This window comes from Neltuma alba, unplaced genomic scaffold (assembly GCF_004799145.2).
Source record: "Neltuma alba isolate B1F8T4 unplaced genomic scaffold, ASM479914v2 tig00010592_pilon, whole genome shotgun sequence".
NCBI classification, from domain to species: domain Eukaryota; kingdom Viridiplantae; phylum Streptophyta; class Magnoliopsida; order Fabales; family Fabaceae; genus Neltuma; species Neltuma alba.
The window spans coordinates 216,146-236,589 of NW_021635455.1; the positions used below are offsets into that span (position 1 = coordinate 216,146).

Sequence of the window (20,444 nt, forward strand, 5' to 3'; positions counted from 1 at the left end):
CCACAGCCTAGAGACAGCGTGATGAGTGATGACCTTTTTCTAATCAATAAACGCCAGCCCCCCCCCCTCCCCCGGGGGATAACCTCATTCGGTTAATGATTTCAAAATATAAGTTAAATATTGTTAAAAGAGTTTAATTTTTTTAAAAAATACTTGTCTTTTAAATTAATTTTAACTAATTTTTTTATAAATAAAAATAAATAAAATTTATTTTATATTTTGAACTGAAGGAATAATTAGAATTACTTTAGCATTAAAAAATTATGCTTTTATTAATATATAAAAGTAGCCTCCACACATGATTAACGCAAGTTATCCGATGCAATCATACAATCTTAATCGCAACTATAGCTCGCAAGAAAAACATTGGTATTGATGAATAAAAATAGTGCTGGGCTTTTTTGGGGATGAGTGGAAGGGGCTACATCATCATCATCGTCATCCTCAGTATATAGGGGTTGACTCTTGGTCTCCTGTCTCTCTGTTTCTTGCCATTTGATGCGAGTATTTCATATGAAATGGTCTTGTTCGGACAGGAGGACAAGGGATAGGTGGAAGAAATGGGTCACGAAATTATTCTGACGATCCTCCTGACAAAATCATTCGGCTTGCTTGCCTGGTAGGGCCAAATTTCTTTTCCTTTTACAAGCCTTCGGATCAATTGAAAATTTTGCCATGCAGAGCTTATGATCCCGACGGACTGCTTCTACTTGCAAATCACTATTTAGCTGTTGACATTTGCGTTTATAATTATATCCCATTTTTATTAGCTTTTTTCCCTGACTTGCAGGCCTCCATTGAGTTTGCTTTGTCCCCTGTAAGTTGCTAGTTGCCTTCTGGGTACTCCTATTTTCTTCAGTTTCTAGTATTCCTTTTTGGAATACCAGAGAATAGCCGATTTGATCACTAAATTTAGTGTGTTTGCTGTAGGGTTTTGTCTATTCGGACCATGGAGAGAGGTTCTCACTCCTGCAATCGTCGATGCCTTACTTTTTGGGTTATATTTTCCTTTTTTAAGATCATGGAAAAGGAACTTGCAGGGCTGTTTGACTGGTAATTTATGGATTAGTTCCTGCATTTAGAAGAAGTACTTAAATTTTGGGGCGCCGTATGGTGGGTCACGTTGGACTAATATCAAACTGTTAATAGTGCTTTGATCATTTTGATGGTAAACCAAACAATGAAAAAGTGCCTGTTATCCAACATGAGGATTATTGTCGATGCCCCACCAAGAAAAGGAGGAAATTGCATCTGTAACCATAAAACTGGCAAATACAATCTTGGTTGATTTTTACCACTTTTATGATCGTTAATGCAATGCCACTCTGATAATGCTGGATCTCCAATTCCTTCTACATCTCAAGTTCATCTTACTAGACATGTTTTCGGTTACCCAGCTTATCTAAATCTTATTATTACGGCAATTTTTTGGACTATTGCCGTCAAACAGTGCTATTAGTTCCCATTTAGTTGAAGTTCTTCTGAGACGTTACTGCTATTTCATTATTGAGGACCACATGCAAGTTGGTCTGTACCTGGCTAGCATGTTCAAAAATTATATAAAGTAACTTAAGAGGCTTGAGATCCAACATGAGTTAGAACAGTCCAAAGTTACAAGGAAATCAGAATCGTTTTGGCTACATCTATCATTTCTGCAGCTTGGCAGCAATTAATTCTTTCTTCTGTTTGAATATCATGTTCTCTGCTACCAGCTTCACCTCGGTTTAAATTTGTTTGCTGTTACAGGCTCCCATGGTGGCCTCATATGAAAGGGATGGCAACGATCTTGCTGGTGTTACCTTATTTTAGGGGTGCATCATACATTTATAAGTACTTCCGTAATCAATATTGTAGTGACAACAGATGGAAGAGGTCTTGGAATATCTTCAGCCAAAAGAGCACAAGTTTCAAATTGGATAATCACAGAAAACTCGTTGATGTGTCTAAAGGCCAAATTATTAGAAGTCAAATGCCGGAGAAGAAAACTGTAACAAATCAGGTCTGTCCAATTGAGTATTTGTCCTTTTTAAGGTACATCTAGTAACTGACAGCCCATTCATATCAAATTGTCTCTAAATCCAGACATGCATTTTGACATGTTAAATGTTGCAAATTTATATTATTTGGAGCAATAAATGATGAGCGACCTGTTGCAATTTTATTGCATATATTTTTGTGTAACATTGAAAAGGAAACCACTGCCCAAAAGGAGGCAGTTGTTTAGTACAGTTACCAACTCCTAGTAAGATTCTCATTTAATTAAACATTTATGGAATCACTATCATAATGTGTACTAATAAATACTAACTGCTTAATAATTCACTGCATCAGGGAAGTTGTGATCTTGGTTGCGACTTAACAGAAAGGAATCACAATAGATCAACTTGCAGGAAAAAAGCCCAGAAAGAATGGAGCTGTGCTATGTGTCAGATCACTACTTCCAGTGAACATTGCCTAGGCGTACATTTTCAGGGGAAGAAACACAGAGCCAAAGAAAATAACTTGAGTGTAGAGTTATGCATAACAGAGAGCACATACATGTCACCGTCTATGGCTTCTTACAGGGGAACGGAAGGGATGGTCCTACTCAAGAACCTTAACCAAATTGCAAATCTTCTAAGGCCGGTCTCCAGAACCATTAGATGGTGTGGGTGGATAAAGCCAGATTTTGGATGGACAAAGTTGAACACTGATGGTTCTATACATAAACAAAATGCCAGTTTTGGTGGGCTACTACGTGATTACAGGGGCGAACCATTATGTGCCTTTGTATGTAGAGTTCCACAAGGAGATATTTTCTTGGTTGAGCTATGGGCTATATGGAGAGGTCTTGTTCTTGCTTGGGGTCAAGGGATTAAAGTAATATGGGTGGAATCTGATTCAATGAGTGTTGTGAAAAGCATCAACAAAGAACAGCCTTCAGGTTAAAGCTAATAGATGTTTGAAATGTATATGGAAGCTTCTAAGTAAATTTGACAAGTATCAGGTCTCTCACACATGGCGTGAAACTAACAGAGCAGCGGATTATCTTGCAAAGATGGTTCTTCGCGGAAATGACGTAGTTCTGTGGCCTGATGACTTTCCGGATAGCCTTTGCGTGATTATCAAAGCTGATGCCAAAGGAAAGAAATATCCTAGATGGTGATCAGCAGCGCTGCCTGCTGCACTTTGTTTATAAACAACACGGCTTTTTTCGAATAGCAAAGCTAACTTGGGTCTAATTTGTAGTTGAAGGCGATATGCTGTATTTGCGTTCCTACTCATGCATGCATGTCCTATATCATATGGTATATAGCGTATTAATTTGGACAGATCAACTTTCTAAAGCATCAGTTAACGTATATTTTGTTTTCATAAAATGGCCTAATGAGTTCAAATTTTCCTATGGCCAGCCCAGAGAAGTGGGCAGTCCAGGCTGCGGTTGTTGGACGTTAATCTATATTAAGAAATATTGTCACTATTTTTCAATGCTGTGATACCCACATGAAATTGTGGTGCCTTTTCTTCTCGCATTTTTTTTTAGCATGATTTCTTCACATCTTCCCCGACTCAGACCTAACTCCAATTTGTTTCACGTGTAATTCAGGACATCATAAATAAGCCGTTGGCATATTGGGGCGGTGACCACGTGATGCGCATAATTTGTCGTCATAAGCATCAATGCAGCAGCATTCGCAAGAAGCTGCTAGCTCACAACAAAACCACAATCGCAACGTAACCTTAAAAACAAGAGATACGTAACAGGTGCACAGAGGCTGACTGAGAAACCGCAAAAGGCATCGTTCCCATTGCAATAAACCACTGTACAACATATTAACAATTTAATATGAACTGAAAAAGGATGGTCAATCCCCTGCACAATAGCTGCTGCCCTAATATGTAAAATACATGAGTATATATGCCCAACCTACCCAAAAAAAAAAAAGGTTATCAACCAAATCCAAACCCCTCGTTTGCTTCATGAATTGCAAGCAGTAACCTCTCTTCCAATTGTTGTCTAGTCGGATATTCGGGTAGGTCTAGCTGGTTGAAGCTGCAATAAAGAATGTAGGTTAAGTATGTCTAGTCGTCATTTGGATGATCAGTCACAAATAATGAAACATAGCTAGAACTTTAAAGATGTCAACAGCCACACGATAAATGAACTGAGCGGAAGCCGGAAGGTACCAAGTATGAGCAGAAGGCAAATGATCAGGGCTCCCATATGCTTTGTGTATCTGAAACTTCTGAGAACCTGAGATTCCTTGAAGAGCACTGAAACCTTCCAGAGGCACCTAGAATTTCGTGGCAAAAATCAGAGCCCACATAAATTTCATATTTTCTCAGCACAGGACTTCTTGTTCTAGTAAAGAAGAGCAAATATTTCCAGGTCTAAAAATCAGATCACAAGTAGGATAAAAAGTGTCATCTCCAGCAGGGAGACAGGCAAAGCTGAGATTGCCCCACAAACCACCATGGCGAAACTCAGAAGTGCCATTCTACGCCTATTCTATAAATTAAAGTTTGCGCCTCAGATAACAGAGAGTTGAGCCAATCACATACTCTACTTGGCATCATGAAGGAGGATTTTTTTACAATGGTCTACAATTAGAGTGAAAAAGGAAAAATAAAAAGCACTTCCAATACAAACCCAAACGCTGCACAGCAATTCGTATTCAGAAGACGTGAGAGGAAATGGTAACAAATTCAGTTTACAACTATTTAAAGTTTAAAAAAAATTCAAAAATCTGCATATGCGAATTTCACATTATTTATAATAGCCCCCCATACTCACCCACAACCCAACAGCAACTTACCTTGGATGTGCCTGTCACAAACTGCAATAGTCGAGCCTTATCTTCCTTGCTGAAACCATATACAACTTCCCAAAACCACTGGATAACTGGTGACGCAGCACTGTATCCAGAATACTCAGTATTTGCTCTCAAGTCATCCACTGAAATGATGTAAAACAATTTGTTAAAATTATCATTCCATGAAATTGAGTTGAAAAGATGGCAGGACTGGAGAGCGGTTAAGATGACCGGAAAAAAAAAAAAAAAAAGGATTTTTACGATGCAAAAAAACTCACAATCGATATCAGGAAGTCCACTGATTAATAATTCCAATTCTTTGTCATGGAATAAGGATATCAACTCCCTGGGAATCAATTCATTGAATCCTTCCAAGAAGGCATTTATTTGAGGTCGAATAGCAGTGGTCAACCGGTGCTCAACCACTAAATCAACATATTGATGCTTATTCTCCTCAGTAACTTTGATATTCCGTCCACCAGGAATCAACTCATAATCAGTTACCTAAACATTGTCAGCAAAATCAGACAATATAAAATTAAGTAATCTAATGTATTAACTAAAGAAGTATCAAGAGCAGTTATTACTTCTGTCCGCTCATATAAGATCAGTTTTTCTTCATCTGCGTCAATGCTAAACGTAAGATCCAAAACATCGCTAATATCATTCTGCAGACAAACCGGAAACGCATAAGAAACTGCCACAACAAGCAGAAAGCAATGGAAATTGTGCTGAAATAAAGAGAAAGCACGAAAATGCACATGCCTCAAGCATCCATTTCAAATTTTTGTAGTAGTCAGGATCAATGGCTTCAATATCATGATATGTAACTTTGACCCCAAGTATATGCTTGTAGAAAGAGCGAGTAAAATGGACATCCAAAAGCTGACCATCAAACAATGCTTTCCCAACCTGGACAATGTAGCAAGAGTAAGTGGGGAAAACACATATCACACATATCACAAACAGAGAACCAAAAACAAGCAGTTGAAATGGAACTTACCACTCTTCCAACAAATTTGAAATAAGAAAGATGTTCTGTTTGGTAAACAGAGTTAGGGTTCGGCTGGAATGTTGATTCATTGCCCACCGTTGTAAAAAGAAGGGCTCCTTTGTCAAAAATAACTCTGGACAATAATTGATACCATTCCCTTGTAAGACCACCTGCATCAATACCTTCCTCCCCTTGGAAGTGAACAGTCAACCTTCCCTTCAAATCTTGAGTAGATCTCATGCGAAGCTGGTTATAAGAATCCTCTAAAACATAGGCCCTTCTAACTGAGATTCTTAATGGGCTAGGATGATGGTCATGCTGATGCTTTATCTTTGACCGAAAGTGGGCACGCTTGTTGTCAAAATCAATAAATTTTGGAACCTTCAGCATGAGGGAGAAAGATTTCTCAAGCAAACCAGGATTTTGCCTGATAAAAGCATTTAGTAGTTTCCTATGCTTCTCTGAGAACTTGACAAAAACAGCATTTTTCTCATCCGCTTTGACAGGAGGTGCAGATATTTTCTGTTGGGTAGCAGATGTTCTGGCATCTTCAACATCAGAAACAACAGGGATGCCCACATCATGACCAGTACCTGGCTGAGCAGGATGCAGCTTCTCACAAACCACAAAGAAAGATTCTATGTATGGTAAAATATTTTGAGAGCCTGGTGGAAGTGGAGACAATGCATTTGATGGCTTAGACAAACTGGTACGAGAAGGGGTGAACAAATCAGAGGCAGACTCTGAGTATGACTCCATCTTGCTTATGCAACAGCTCAGTTCATGCCACAAAGGCTCTAAAGCTGAATTGATTTCCCATACCTCAGAAAGAGCAGGAGTAATTCTATCATTCTCTTTCTCAGTCAGTGAAGCAACAAGGGAACTTAAGGCTTGCAGAACTCTCAAAATTGCAGCCCCATCAGAAGATGTTGTGCTAAGAAGAGATCTGATTGCTTCACTGAAAACACGCAATTCATTCATTGCGGCAGAAGTCAAGTTTTGAACTGCTCCAGCAAGCTCAGTGACAAAGAGCTGACAATGAGTTGGAGCAATGGCCACTAATTTCTTCATTACCTCCGCCACGAGAGCATATGCATTATCCGACAATCTGAAAGGAACACATTAGCATCAGATCATGGTCATAATTGTTCAAAATATACAGAACTGCTTTTTTAAAAACTAGATAATCTGGTATAATGGAGAGTGCCATGAAGTTCAGTATTAGCAGCAAAAGGCAGGTGAACTGCCTGAAACAAGACCCAGGTAACATAATGATAAGCATTGAATGAACATGCTAGAAGAAACAATTTCCCACTACTCAATTATAAATGGGTGGAACTTTAGCAGAAAAATCTGACAGATTATAAAGATAAATTAATTTTGCGCCACTTGTGTCACAACCCACACTTCCTACATTCATCAGCAGCTCCTGGTTACAGCAACTAAATACATCTAGGCCAGCATGTTAACAGAATTAGCGCAATCATCAAGCATAAGCACACAGTCATACCCTTCTTGTGCAAGTAATGAACACAAAAGCCGAAGTTCTTCCTCTGGTAGGCTACTGGGTACCCTGTGAGTCTCATGTTCCTCAAGATGGGCGGCAGTTTTGGATTTGGAGGAATCAACAGCACTAGTTGATTTATCAAGCCCAGAAGATGAAACACCAGGATCAGTATTTGCATCTGCCTCGAATGCAGAAATTTGTGGACCAGATGAGGGCTCAGAAGTAGAACTTGGAATTTTGTCAGATGAACTAGACTTACTTCTAGCACTATCAATGATAACCTCAAGAAGATTTAGCAGCTGCAAATAACAAGAAATAAATAATAATCATATCCAAAATGTCCTCAAGCAGATAAATAAGCTGCCAAAATACTATCACAAAATCAAATCAACACCTGCTCAAGATGCGCTATGCTCCTCAGATAGAGAGGCTGCCTTAATAGACTCAAAAGCATTGCAAGGGACATGTGTTCATTATTGTCATTGTTAACTTCGTCTCCAACAACCATCACAGATTTGCCGCGTGCCTTGTTTGCATTATCTGATTCTCTTGGTGCATAATGAGGACCACCAAACTCAAGAAAAATTTTTGCCACATATGGATGATTACGAGAAAGATACGTCAGAGTTTCAAGTATGCGACGGGAAAGCAAGGGAGGAACTCCTATGTAACCAAACAAACACAAAATATTAGCGAAATCCTCTTCCTAAGGAAAAGATAAGGGGCAAAAAGATTCAGCAAATAATATAAATGACCACTCTGGCATAAACAAGCTTGATGAAAAGGGAAATGACCTCACCTACATACTCTAACTTATCACTCTCTTTGGGAAAATTTAAAATTATGAGCATTTATTAAGAAAATTGACGAGCTGCTTAAAAACATGGAAGATATGCAGGGCAAGCTCTGATGTGCTAGAATCCAATCCAGATATTAGATATTAAATCATTATAAATTCGTCTACCACTACCCATTACCATAAACATCTTGCAACAGAGAATAAAATAGAACTTCATCCATAATCAAAAGAATATATATCAATCACCAATGACTATTACAACAGATATCACATCACCGATGATATCACAACAGCTCAAACTATACGTTAATCATTAATAAGATTGATCAGCTGGTCTTACCATCAAAAGATTGAGGGCGAGAGTACATTACATTGCTCTGACAACCATAAAGTCTATATGGTGGCTCAACCGCACTAGAAGAGCTTCCAGATGTTTTTACATCAAGCATAAGTAAGTCCATCAGAATTTTCACCAAAGTAGTTCTAGTTTCACTATGGGCACAAAGATTCAAAAGAAGCCTCTGCAATTGACCTTTATAGAGTGGCTGCAAAATGAAAAGGGCAATAAATAAACAATAAAGAAAAAGCATTCCAAAGCACCACTCTGTACCATGAATTGATACCTGAACCACACGAAATAAACGAATCATGGCATGCAAAGCTTCTGTGTCAACTAGAGGTGCTCCATCAGCTTCAACTACCTTAGCTCCAACAGATCTGCGTGAAGAAATACTTCCACCAGCCCTATCTAAGCCTGAACCAATACCTTCATCACGTCTAGAAGTCTCACCTCTACGACTTCTTGGGTACATACCAAAGAGGGTACGACTGTAACGGTGTGCAAACCTCTCCCGCAAAATATTTGCCTCAGCAACAAGAGCAGGTGTAAGATTGGCAAGGATAGCGTCAGAAGATGTTAGAAGAACCTGAACAGAATACAAATATTATAGTACATATGTATAATCATGTATAATCTTTTTTACTACATTAATAGAATTCCACTGACAAGCTCACCTCTTCTCGTAACTCCGAAGGAAATGTTGCAATTATTGAAACTGTATCCATTTCAACAGGCTGACCTTCCAACTCCTGGGACTGGTGGAGCCTCTGTGCTTGCTGTTGTGCTAAAACTTCTGCTCGAATATCTGGAGGGAGGGCTGCAAGGAATTCTGGATCAATATCTCCGGTGTTCTGAGACTCAACATTTGATGGTTGAGCTGCTTGTCCCTGCTGAGCTGAGAGAACTTCAGCACGCAACTCCTCAGGAAGAGCATCTAGAAAGGCAGGATCAATTGCCCCAGAACCAGAATCACTGTTCACCTGCTGCTCTGCAGCTGGAGCTTCCTGATCTGCATCTCGGCTGGAATTTTCAGAAACTTCAGTAACACTATGGAGGGAAGCATCTCTCCCACTTACATGGGAAGAATGACCAAAAGTCATATTTGATCTTCTTGTACGTGCAACTTGGGAATCACCAGCAACCCTCTCTGCAAAAACCTGCCTTTCTCCGCCATCATCATGGCCATCAACACTTCCTATCTCAACATCTAGGCTCCGAAGGCTTTCACCAAAAGTTGCCCCACTACCACTACTCTCTTGGCTAACAGCCTCAACATCCCGCACAGCTACGTCACTATGCTCAAACTGCATCTCAATCACTTGTGAATGGGTGCTTGGTACATCAGTCTGCAGAGATCCAGTTGCTGCAGGTCTCGTATCAGCATTGTTGGGATTATCAATTGCTGCTGGAGTCACTGTACCACCAGCTTGATTTGCATTGCTTTCAACTGGAATATCTGGTCTACCACCACCTGTATCTTGTGCTTGGTTGACCTCAACTTTATTGTGAGGACCTGTTTCCGCTACCTCCTTATCAGATGACTTTTCAGGGATAGGCCGCCTTAACTGAGAGACAAGCAGGTCCTCAAGACCTGGTGGCACAACACCATTATTTGATCCACCACTATGCTGGTTATTGATCCATAAATTCAAACGGTGCCCATGGCGACCACCCCTCAGAGATCGGAAAATATTATCCAAACCTGTTGAGCGGCTCTCCAATATACTATCTGAATTTTTTTGCAAAGAGAAAAGCCATTAAAATACAAAATACAAGTGTTTGCCAAAAATCATAAAAAGGACACCGAACAATATATCAATATAAAAGTAAAATATAAAAGTTTTCTTATTAACAGTAAGTGGTAGTTATCTACTTATGCATTCTCTTATCATTTTTTCCCCTTTTTCTTCTTATTTTTGTCTCACCCACACTTTCCCTTCTAAATCAGACTTTTTCATTGGAAAAAAAAAAAAAAATCAACACTCGGGTGGATACACAAGATTTAAATTTAAATTTAAATTGAAATAATAATATATTTCTAAATATAAATAAATCAATTTACATATTTGTCGTTATTTAATATACTCACTACATTTTGATTTATATTACTTGAAAATTTATTTTTATCAATATGTATATTTTCCTTTTCCAAAACTAATAAATTTTATGTAGATAATTATCATTAAAATTCACAATTTATTTTTTAAAACTCTTCGGTAATAAGCTAATATATATGTACATTTTTAAAAAAAATTATATATTATTTCGTTATAACTTGCATTTTTTCCTTATATTATTTTCAATTAATAAAATTTATTTTTCCCAAAACAATTCCTTGAACTGGTATGACATTTACTTCTTAAAATTATATTTATTTTTGAGGTTGCCTCTTCATTTTTAAATTTGAACTGATGTTTGCACTAAAAATTCAGAATGATTTCAATTATGTAATAATAATTTACCATACAGAGATTTATCTCTGCTATATTGGAAAATTAGAATAATACATCAGTGAAAAAAATAAGAAATATATAAAGGAACAAACCTGATGGCCCCGGAGATGACTGGAATGAAGGTGGTCCAGCTAGGAGCGGATGGCGTGAAGGATCAGCAGCATCACCAGTTCTGCCCAGTAGACTGTAAATGGACGTTGTCCTCCCAGGACGTCTAGATCCAAAGAGTTCAACGGGCATCACATGGAGAGCATCATTTGGAAAACTATTTTCCCTCCCAAAAACCTCAATATGATCAAAAGCATTTATTCCATTAATGCCCTCCTCAAGCCGCAAGATAACTCCATCTTCATCATCCTCATCATCCTCGTCATCTTCCTCCATCACTTCATCATCAAAATCATCATCATCGAATCTCACGATCATCTTGATCAGTGTCATGATGTGGCAAGTGATGGACTTCGTCTTCTAAATCATTATGTTCCTCATCATCCTCATCATCTTCCTCTACATCTTCACCGTCATCTCCAGACATCTCATCATCCTCATCCTCATCATCATCAAGATTTTCCTGTTCATGAGGCTGGATTCCAAACCGAATCTCCACATTTTCAATGCCATTCTCAAGACCCCTTGCATCCTCAGAAGTTTCACGCATGTAATCATCCTCATTAGCTGGAGCAAAACTGCCATCAAGATCTTGATCATGTTCCATATCATCAGTGACAGCTTCAGACTCACCATAAGACTGAATTGCATTATAAGATGCAACCTGGTCTGCTTGAAGGGAATCATTATTGGCCTGAGTTGTCATTTCCATGGACTGGGATGCATCATCAATATTCTCCATTCTTCCAGATTGACTAAGATCCAAGGACTTCGTTGAGCTATCACCCTTCCCAGCAGTAGAATCAGCTGAATGGACATGCTCCTTAGTAACCAACTCAAGAGCTTTAACAATTCCAGTAGCAACTTTAGATGAGTCAGCATGGTCTAAGTCCAACACCTGGAGGGTACGAGTGAACGATTTAACCAGACCAGTTTCCATAAAAGTGGTAGAGGCCTCTGCTGAGATTGAAGAACCAGCTGGTGTACGGGCAGCTAAAACATCGTTTAGTAGATCAACAAAAACCAGAATGTTATTACTTGGTGGCTTAACACCTCTACAAGAATCAACAAAGTCACCCATAATATGACTAATCTCACTGAAAACTCTCCTCCTTGCCTCTGTAGATCGAACACAAGCAGCCACCATAAATTGATTAGCTCTGGTTGCAAGTTTCTGCCTCCAATCACCATCATTTTTCTTGTCCTTTTTGGCACTTCGAAAATAAGGAAGAAAATTATGAAGAATATGGTGAAAAATTCCACCCAAGCTTAAACCAGCAGGACTACTCTTTTGATGAGTGAACTTAGTTCTGCCCATTTCAGCATCTCGCCGGAGAAGAACATGTACAGCTGATGAATACATCAATAGTATTTCTGTAAGAAGCTTCAAAATAAATACAACTTTTGCGAGCGATGCAGAAGTTTCCTGCTCGCTGGTTTCATACTCCTCGGACATGGTGGCAACTGCTTTTCCTTTTCCCTTAACTGCAGAGATATCAATGTCCATGTCACTTGATGTTGGGGTGCTAGGTCCAGCATTTATGGTTACATCATCCTTTACAGGTGGTACAAAAGTGCATATGGACTCAAGAAGAAGTTCTATCACGTTTATAAAACTCTGGGTGGGTTTTCTATGAATCTTGCCACTCTTTGAATTTGAATCATGGCTTTTGCCATGGCCATTGCCAGAAGCTGCTGTGTTTGCAGTTCCCAAACCAACCTTCCCATCGTTAATCTGTGTTTTTTCTTTCTCTAATGATCTATCCTTCTCCTTTTCCTTCTCCTTAGGTCTGTCTTTATCCCGATCTTTCAGCAATACAATGTAAGGCCTATCACCTACCAACTCAACTTGGCAGACAGATTGAGCAGCCTGCATGAAAATAACTGGATCTCGAGAAATTACAGAAGCTAAATTAGACAGGAAATTGCGAGGACTGATCCTTCCAATTGGATGCCGGTTAGAAGCAACGACAAGACAATGTTTAATTTCAGATTCCATTGCTTGTTGGAGAGTTTGTGGATCTTCAAGGACCTGACGTATAATACTAGCAGCAACGTTGTCAAACCCTGGGAATAAGCTACTGGTTGGCAAAGAAAGCAGTGAACTTAAACCCCCAGCATCAAGAAAGGTAAGAGCGACAGAATGATTCCTTGTAAGATTGGAACAGAGCAACAGAATAGCATGCATTGTGTCTGATGGAAGCTGGTGCTTCATACAACTACAAGCAATCTCAACAAGTCTCTTCTGCTCACTTATATCTGCATACTTCATAGAAAGTCCCAATGCAGACTGCAATTTGTTTTGCCTATCCTCATCAATGGTAATAGATGCCTGCTGGTTATCCGCTGCTTCTTTCTTCATCTGCTCCGCAATTTCAGAGTTCAGCTTTTGATCCACTTGCAACAGCCTGTCTAATGCAAGAAAAGCTGCCATAACCCATTTTGGCACCTGCTGTTTCACCCTACAATCAAGACTGGAATGCCACTGGTAGAGTAAATCTGAGGCAATTTTTATCAAACCAATCTTGGATGCAGCTTCACGTGCCTCAGCATCCTCATTCAAAATTAATGCAAAAACATGGAAAAGTGCAGCAAGCAAGGTATTATTTCCATTACAGGGAACCAGGCCACATTCTTTGATCCGTTCAGCAAGAAAAGAGACAATATTAGACCTATATTGACCATTGTCTTGAAAGCATATCATCACAAGCAAGTCTCGGACAGGAAAAGCAAGGGATTCTTTCTGCAAAAGTTTTGTGCAAGTAGATAATAACTCATCAACTGGTGGAAGTTGAACAATCTCTTCCTCAATCTGCTGAGCATTATCATTTTCAGTAGCATCTTTTGTGTCTGATTCAGAACTCCCAAGGGACATGGCAAGTGCACGGGCAAGTTCATCATCTTCTTGAATATCTTCTGGATGGGAGAACAACCACTCCATTGCCAACTCGACACTATTTGACCCAACTTGCCTCAAAGCTTCCTCTGCTCGAGACCTGGAAAACCCCATCTCTACAATGGTTGAAATGGCCGTTTCATTTGGAGGAGGTCCTGTGATACGAGCACTGTTGCTGCTGTTGACATTTTTCACTTCAACCCCATAATAAACATGCTTAATAATAGAGATTACAGTAGAAATAAATTCATAGCTACAATCAACAAACTGGGGATGAGTCCAAACTGGAAGTACAGCCTTCAACACCATGGACTGGAGGACCTTCACGAAAGTCTCAGCATCCCGTGGGAAAGGAGTATCACAGTTTGCAAGGGGCTGTGCAAGCAAGTGCTTTGTAAATGAAGATAAAATAAAAGAGGAGGTCACTAGATGGTCAATAAATTTACCATAACTAGCTAAAGGACCATAAATCCACGAATGGTCACCATCATCTTTGTCATCCTGCTTCAAATTTCCATCATCAGTGTCCATAGGGGATGCAGGAGCACGATTAACTGCAAAGAGCAACTGACTTGTTGCTTCAAATGTTGTCAAAACAGATTGAACAACACCATGTCCATACAAGCAATTCAATAAAATAGGATTGCAGGAATCTGGCTTCTCCATTAGAATGCTATCCATCAAACCAATCACTTTACCATAGTAACGACATTTTATTGATATGGATGCCTCTCCTGCTGAAGTACTTACACGGCCAAAATTCATATGATCCAGAGAAATGGATGCAAAAGTTGAAGCCACTGACTTTGCTGCAGGACTTACACTCACCAAATCATCACGGCGACGAGAAGGCAGCAGCATTACCTTTCCTAACTCTTGAAACAGATGGGTGATGTGAAATGAGAGTGATCTGACCATGTCACAACAAGAGGTATAATACGGCCTCTGCTTGTCATTTTCTTTCTTACTATTTGCCCCAGATGCATCAGAAGATCCAGAATGATGCACATGATCACTGGAAGCCAACCTCATGTTCGAAGAACTAATGGAACTTGATATACTATGAGAACCAGTGGCTCGGCCCAGATCTCGATACAAGTTTATAAGGTCAAAAAACTGAGATTCAATGCTCCATCCGGACGTCCTCCTCCTCAGTAATGGATCAAGAAACTGCCTGAAAGAGTTGAACCTTTGCTCTTCAGTTTCATTAGCATCCACTTCTGCCTGTTGTGAATCAGCAGATGAACAAGCCCCATTATCCTCAATATCAGGCTTTGTATCTTCAAGTAGAGCAATTTGCCACAGAACCTCACGATGCACATGTCCAATGTCTTCCAGAACATCTTTACTGCCATTTCCAAACTCTGTCAGCAATGCAGTCACCCAACGGTTATCTTTTGAGGCAGCAAGAAACAGAAGGAACTCAACCAAGAAAAGTGAAGAAAAGATGCCACTATCAGTTGTCATCTTTGGATCCAGCAATAAATGTCCAGAAGCTGCATCAAACCCTGCTAGTGCTTTCTTCAAGTGCTCTCTAAGAGAGGAGCAAAAGGCACGTGCTAGAGGAGCTGAGTGATGCTGAGCAAACCCCTTAAAGACCATGGTGCTATGTAAAGCAATAGACATGCCATCTGAGGATTGTGCAATAACAGGTCGTAATAACAACTTCAGCAAAGCTTCAATTCCCAACTTTTCCACGAACAAGCGACACGTTTCAGAATTTTCCATCATCCTGTGAACCAATACCATCAAATGAAAGACGCATAACTGTAAGAATTGATCATCAGTTATCCCTTCTGCAGCTGAATCTGCTGTACCAACAAGGCAGCAATGTCCTTCATTTTCTTTGTCTGCAGAATCTGTTTCCATTGCAGTACCCTCGTTATCTTTTCCAGAAGATCCTACACCAATACTATCCCCAAATGATGCAATCTTATGGATGATTTCAATAATCATATCAACACCAGTACTTCGCAGCGAAGACACATGACGCAGAAGTTCCTCCACAGCATTTGCAAGAGGAACAATGGCTTCATTCATTGCCAGGACATACTTTTTACTTGTGAAGATGTCAACAAGGAATCGCAGTGCTGAAGTTTCTCTAACAGCCTCTAGGCCCTTAGCATTGAGACAAATAGCACCAAGACCATTAGGAATACATGACAAAGCCCTTGAAGAAGGAAACACTCGAGATACAACAGAAGATAAAAAAGCATCAGGAAGACCCATCTCATGCAGAGCAGAAAAACATGTGGGATCTTTGTGGATTACTTCACTCATAACAGTAACAGCAGAGTAGTAAATATCACCTCCAAACTTGTCTACATTCCTGAATATCAACACTAGTGTTGCAGGTAAGGAACTGTCATGTGAGTGTTGAGATCTGGTAGAGTTTGAAGCAGAATATGTTGCGGAACCCAGGGCCTTGAGCGAGACCTTTATGAGCCTCTTTTGGAAGGAAAGCTTATCAGTGTTAAGTCTTGAGCTTTCACCAGTGACCATCAAATCATCATTTTCTCTAACCAAACCTACGATTCTGTGCACCTCTATCTGTAGCCTCTGAGCTAAAAGCTCAACACCCCCCAACTCTTTAAAAAGTGACACAGCTGAGCTGCTATAGTCCATAAGCTTCTGAAGGGTTTTCACAGCAAAACAGACAAGATGAATGTGTGCCGGATCAGAATCCTCCAACAAAGGCAAGAATGTAGGTACCATGCCAGAACCCCTAATATTACTCCCAGAAGTTGAGGTTGAAACCACATGGAGCAGATAGAACTGAAGAAGTGCCTCCACAAAGGCAAGGGACGATGGATCATTAGAACTTTTAATGACAAAATAGCCCGTTGAAGCACATTCAAAAGTATCATGCGGTTCCCACCAGCAAAACTTATACTAGATCCACTCAATATCCGTGCCCGTTCATGAGATGATGTATATGCTGCCAATTGAGCTCCCAACGCAAGCATTGCTAATGTTCTGAGAGATCCAGACACAGTTTTCTCAGATCTCACAACCCTAATTAACTCGTTTGTATATTCTGGTTCATTAGCAAAAAAGGACACAAGTTCATCATGAGCATCACTGGACTGGACCAGAACAATAAAAGCAAGAAGGCAAATCCTGCTATAAAAACTGCATATTCTTGGTGACCGGAAGGATCGAGCATATCTAATTCTGGTGAGCAAAGAAAATCGAAGATCTGAAGGAACACTATACTGCTCAATACACTGCTTCAACAAGAACAAATCATCTTCTTTCCGCAAATGCATATCTGGCATATGAATAACTCTCAAATTCGGGGAATCCTTATCACCACCGTGTTCCTTAGATTGGGCACTAGATCCATGCAATTCAAAATACAGAGTAGACCCAATGCGGTAATTAGATTGATCACAACCATTCTCTACATCAGAAGGAAACAAGCACAAAGCTTCATCTTGGGTTTTCTCATTTGCAATAATACAAGAATACAATCCCAAGCCCTCCTCCTTGCTTCCCCATCCCTGTGCTAGGGATAGGAGATAGCTGTTAACTGAACCACACCCAACCATCTTTGCGCTTCCATGAAGCTTAGACGGATTTATTTTTACAAGTGCAGAAAGAGTTTCCAACGCAGCTATAAGAATCTCAGGATCTGTTGAAGCTAATAAAAGCTTGAAATGCTGAAAAGAGAGGACAAATATCAGAAATAGAAAATTTTCAAACATTAAAAGAAAAATTTTACACGGCTAAAATAAAAGGGTGAAGATACAGAATTAAGACTTCCTAGAACAGAAAATACTTTCTGAACAACTCACCTCTAAGCCATCGAATGAACTCTTGTTAGGACAATTCTCTAAAATTATTTGCATCACCCGTAATATTTGCATAATTGCATATTTTGGTAATGGACTTTCATCTTCTAGAATCCTATCAGACAATGTCAAATCATTTCTACATGACAAATACACCTTGAAGTACGTATCAAAATGAAGAAACAATGGTCTCCAGTGATGGAAATTGCCCTGAAAAATAAGATGGATGTTTATATTTTAGTGATAGAAAAAATAAAATACTTTGTTCAAAAAATTAGACTGATATTACCTTATTGTACTCCCACCGAAAGCCAGAGAGCGGTATTCCTATATCTTGTAATGGACACTGTATGACCTTCTCAATGAAGGCTTTGATCTTGGGAGGCTGAAATCCATGGATCACAAAATTCAGATTACGTTTACTGGCCACTAGGTAAGGACAGAAGAGCAGAAAAATAACAAAACACGCCCCCTAGACCTTGTGCTTCCAATGGAATTAGAGAACAAAAAAAAAAAGAAAAGAATTCAAGTTGAAAGTAAAAGAAACGCAGCTGATCCAAATTTGAAATCTAGAAATCTCCTATGCATTCATATCTCGTAAAATTTATTTTGAACCTTCCTTCCCTACGCCTCTCCACCTTTATCGCTTTAGGTTAGAATGAGTAGAACAATGGACTTTGAAAATAATGTGTCTAATCCGGTTTAGCTGAACAGAGGTGAAATAACTATTGACAAATAATAAACAAAAACAGAAAGCAAATAGGAGTGGACCAGCTCAAATTATTCAGAAACTTGTCATATCTAAAAAGTAACCGCACGAAAAGAGTGTGTGGGTTTGTTGATAGAGACAAACGAAAAATATTTCACTCAGCCACAAAAGGCAAGCACCTTGCCACCGTCAAAAAAGTCACCAGATGGCCAGAGGCAAGAACCTTTATGGCATATCAATCTCGCCTCCACCATTAAACTGCATGGGATCTTATGAAGTACTGTATTATTGAATATTAATTTCGTTGACGTGTAGCGATTCTCGAGACAAACTGAAGGAGCTTATTTCCCTGATAGTTCTCTAGGATATTTCACATTCTAAGTGCACATCTAGAACAAATAAGATGTCATGCTTGTCATGACAAGCTACACTATTAATTTCCCTACTTGAGCTCGAAAATGTCAAATCTACATTTGGGAGCCGCAGGTATCATTGCCAGGTGGGCTTCCCCAAAATTAGAAGGGGGGGAAAAAAAAGAGAACAAAAATAGGGAGCGTAAAACCGATGCAATGATAAAAGCAAGTAATGACAGACGGTAGAAACTTTGATAGGATACAAGCAGACGCATCCGATCATTTTCTATCAGTGCACATGACTAAGATAGTGAAGAAAACCTTAACAGGCTTACTCATTAGTCCAAGATTAATCCATTAAAACACTAATCGTGAATATAATGAACTGGGCAGTTCAGGTATAAATGATGCAACGATGAGGGTTTTCCAAATAAAAAGAATGATTTAAAAAACTCACCGGTTCAGAGTCCAGTTTGACGGAGGGGCCAATGGCACCGTCGCTGGACAAAAGTTGCCGCAGCCTCGACGGCCAGCTCGATCTAAGGGTCGTCATCTCACCTCAACTTCACTACTGCCCAACGGAAATAACAATAAACGCCATAAGAACCAAAACAAAGACAATCCATAAATAAAGCAAATCGATGACAAAAGCACATAGATTGAAAAAGATGACGCCGGAATCAAAAAGTTAAATTCGCTAGGCGTGTTAGAAAAACAGATCATATTCTTCACACACATATAAACATTGCTGCATACTTGTGTATATGAAGCGGAGAACCGATTACCTGAAAGATGAGGGGAAACGGGATTGAGCGCATACACATCCGAAGTGCGCAGAGAATAGAACGCAGGGCGAGAAAAGATTCGAAGTGAAAGCCCGAAGAACTGTAAGAGAAAGAAGAGGGGGTGAGGTTGAGAATCGCTACCCGAGGGCCTCCGCGAATGAAATATTTATTTTCTGCAAATTGTTGGCCCTTTTCCAAGGTAGAAAGTGTGTTTAAATAGGGGTCCCATGGTGCTCATCAGGTGATGAGCACCCCAAGCTCATCACCTGATGAGCGGACGTTTAGATTAATCGGACGGTCCATATTTAATATTATTAAATAACGATTTAAATAAAAAAATATATTTTTAAAGAATGATAGTATGAGATTATCTTTATTTTATGTTATACTATTAAAAATTATTTTAAAAAATAAAAATATAAAATAAATCTGGACCGTCAGATCAGATCTGGACGTCAGATGGTGATGAGCATGGGTGCTCATCAACTGATGAGCACCAATGCAAATCCGTTTAAATAGTGAGAACTGCGCAGAGTCTTCTTCTACTGCCTACGAGAATTGGGAAAGGCGGTTTTACCTTGGTTGCCCTAGGTTTTGTGGTATTACACCGTATCTAGTTTTTTTTTTTTTTTTTGAGTGATACACCGTATCTAGTTTGTTTTTGCGTTTTTCATCTTACTTCATTGCGCTCTTTTTTTTAATAGGCCCGAGCGCTTGATTCCTTTTAATTAAACTGAAAATTTTAATTTTATATTATTTTTTAAATGAACATAATCGCCTGGTATTAATAATATTATGATGCGATATCAATCATATATTTTATTTTCTAAAAAAGGCTGACATGAAACCTGACACATATTTAATAAAATATATTGATTTTTAAACAAAAATAATATAAAAAATGTCACTATTA

At 39.2% G+C, this 20,444-nt stretch overlaps 2 protein-coding genes across 2 annotated transcripts; one reads left to right on the forward strand and one right to left on the reverse strand.

Moving 5' to 3' along the window:
• Positions 1–411: 411 nt before the first annotated feature.
• On the forward strand, positions 412–3,468 carry LOC114757379 (uncharacterized). The gene is made up of 5 exons (XM_028946408.1): positions 412–619; positions 791–817; positions 931–1,053; positions 1,747–1,999; positions 2,332–3,468. The coding sequence occupies exons 1-5, from the start codon at positions 561–563 to the stop codon at positions 2,926–2,928; spliced, it is 1,059 nt and encodes a 352-aa protein (XP_028802241.1). The 5' UTR covers positions 412–560; the 3' UTR covers positions 2,929–3,468.
• Positions 3,469–3,756: 288 nt separating this feature from the next.
• LOC114757368 (E3 ubiquitin-protein ligase UPL1-like) lies at positions 3,757–19,702 on the reverse strand. The gene is given in 19 exon segments (XM_028946395.1): positions 3,757–4,033; positions 4,168–4,274; positions 4,797–4,936; positions 5,072–5,297; positions 5,381–5,461; positions 5,559–5,705; positions 5,797–6,895; positions 7,298–7,593; positions 7,689–7,957; positions 8,434–8,638; positions 8,717–9,019; positions 9,108–10,162; positions 10,979–11,297; positions 11,299–16,712; positions 16,715–17,552; positions 17,688–17,894; positions 17,974–18,069; positions 19,204–19,317; positions 19,532–19,702. Coding segments are annotated over 18 exon segments (11,001 nt in total). The 5' UTR covers positions 19,300–19,317; positions 19,532–19,702; the 3' UTR covers positions 3,757–3,930.
• Between the last annotated feature and the right edge of the window lie 742 nt (positions 19,703–20,444).

Excerpts from the sequence above, each read along its gene's own strand:
- LOC114757379 (XM_028946408.1), top strand. The coding sequence starts at position 561 with ATGGGTCACGAAATTATTCTGACGATCCTCCTGACAAAATCATTCGGC. Across the intron at positions 620-790 it reads TCATTCGGCTTGCTTGCCTG|GCCTCCATTGAGTTTGCTTT; the intron begins GTAGGGCCAAAT and ends CCTGACTTGCAG. Across the intron at positions 2,000-2,331 it reads AGAAAACTGTAACAAATCAG|GGAAGTTGTGATCTTGGTTG; the intron begins GTCTGTCCAATT and ends TCACTGCATCAG.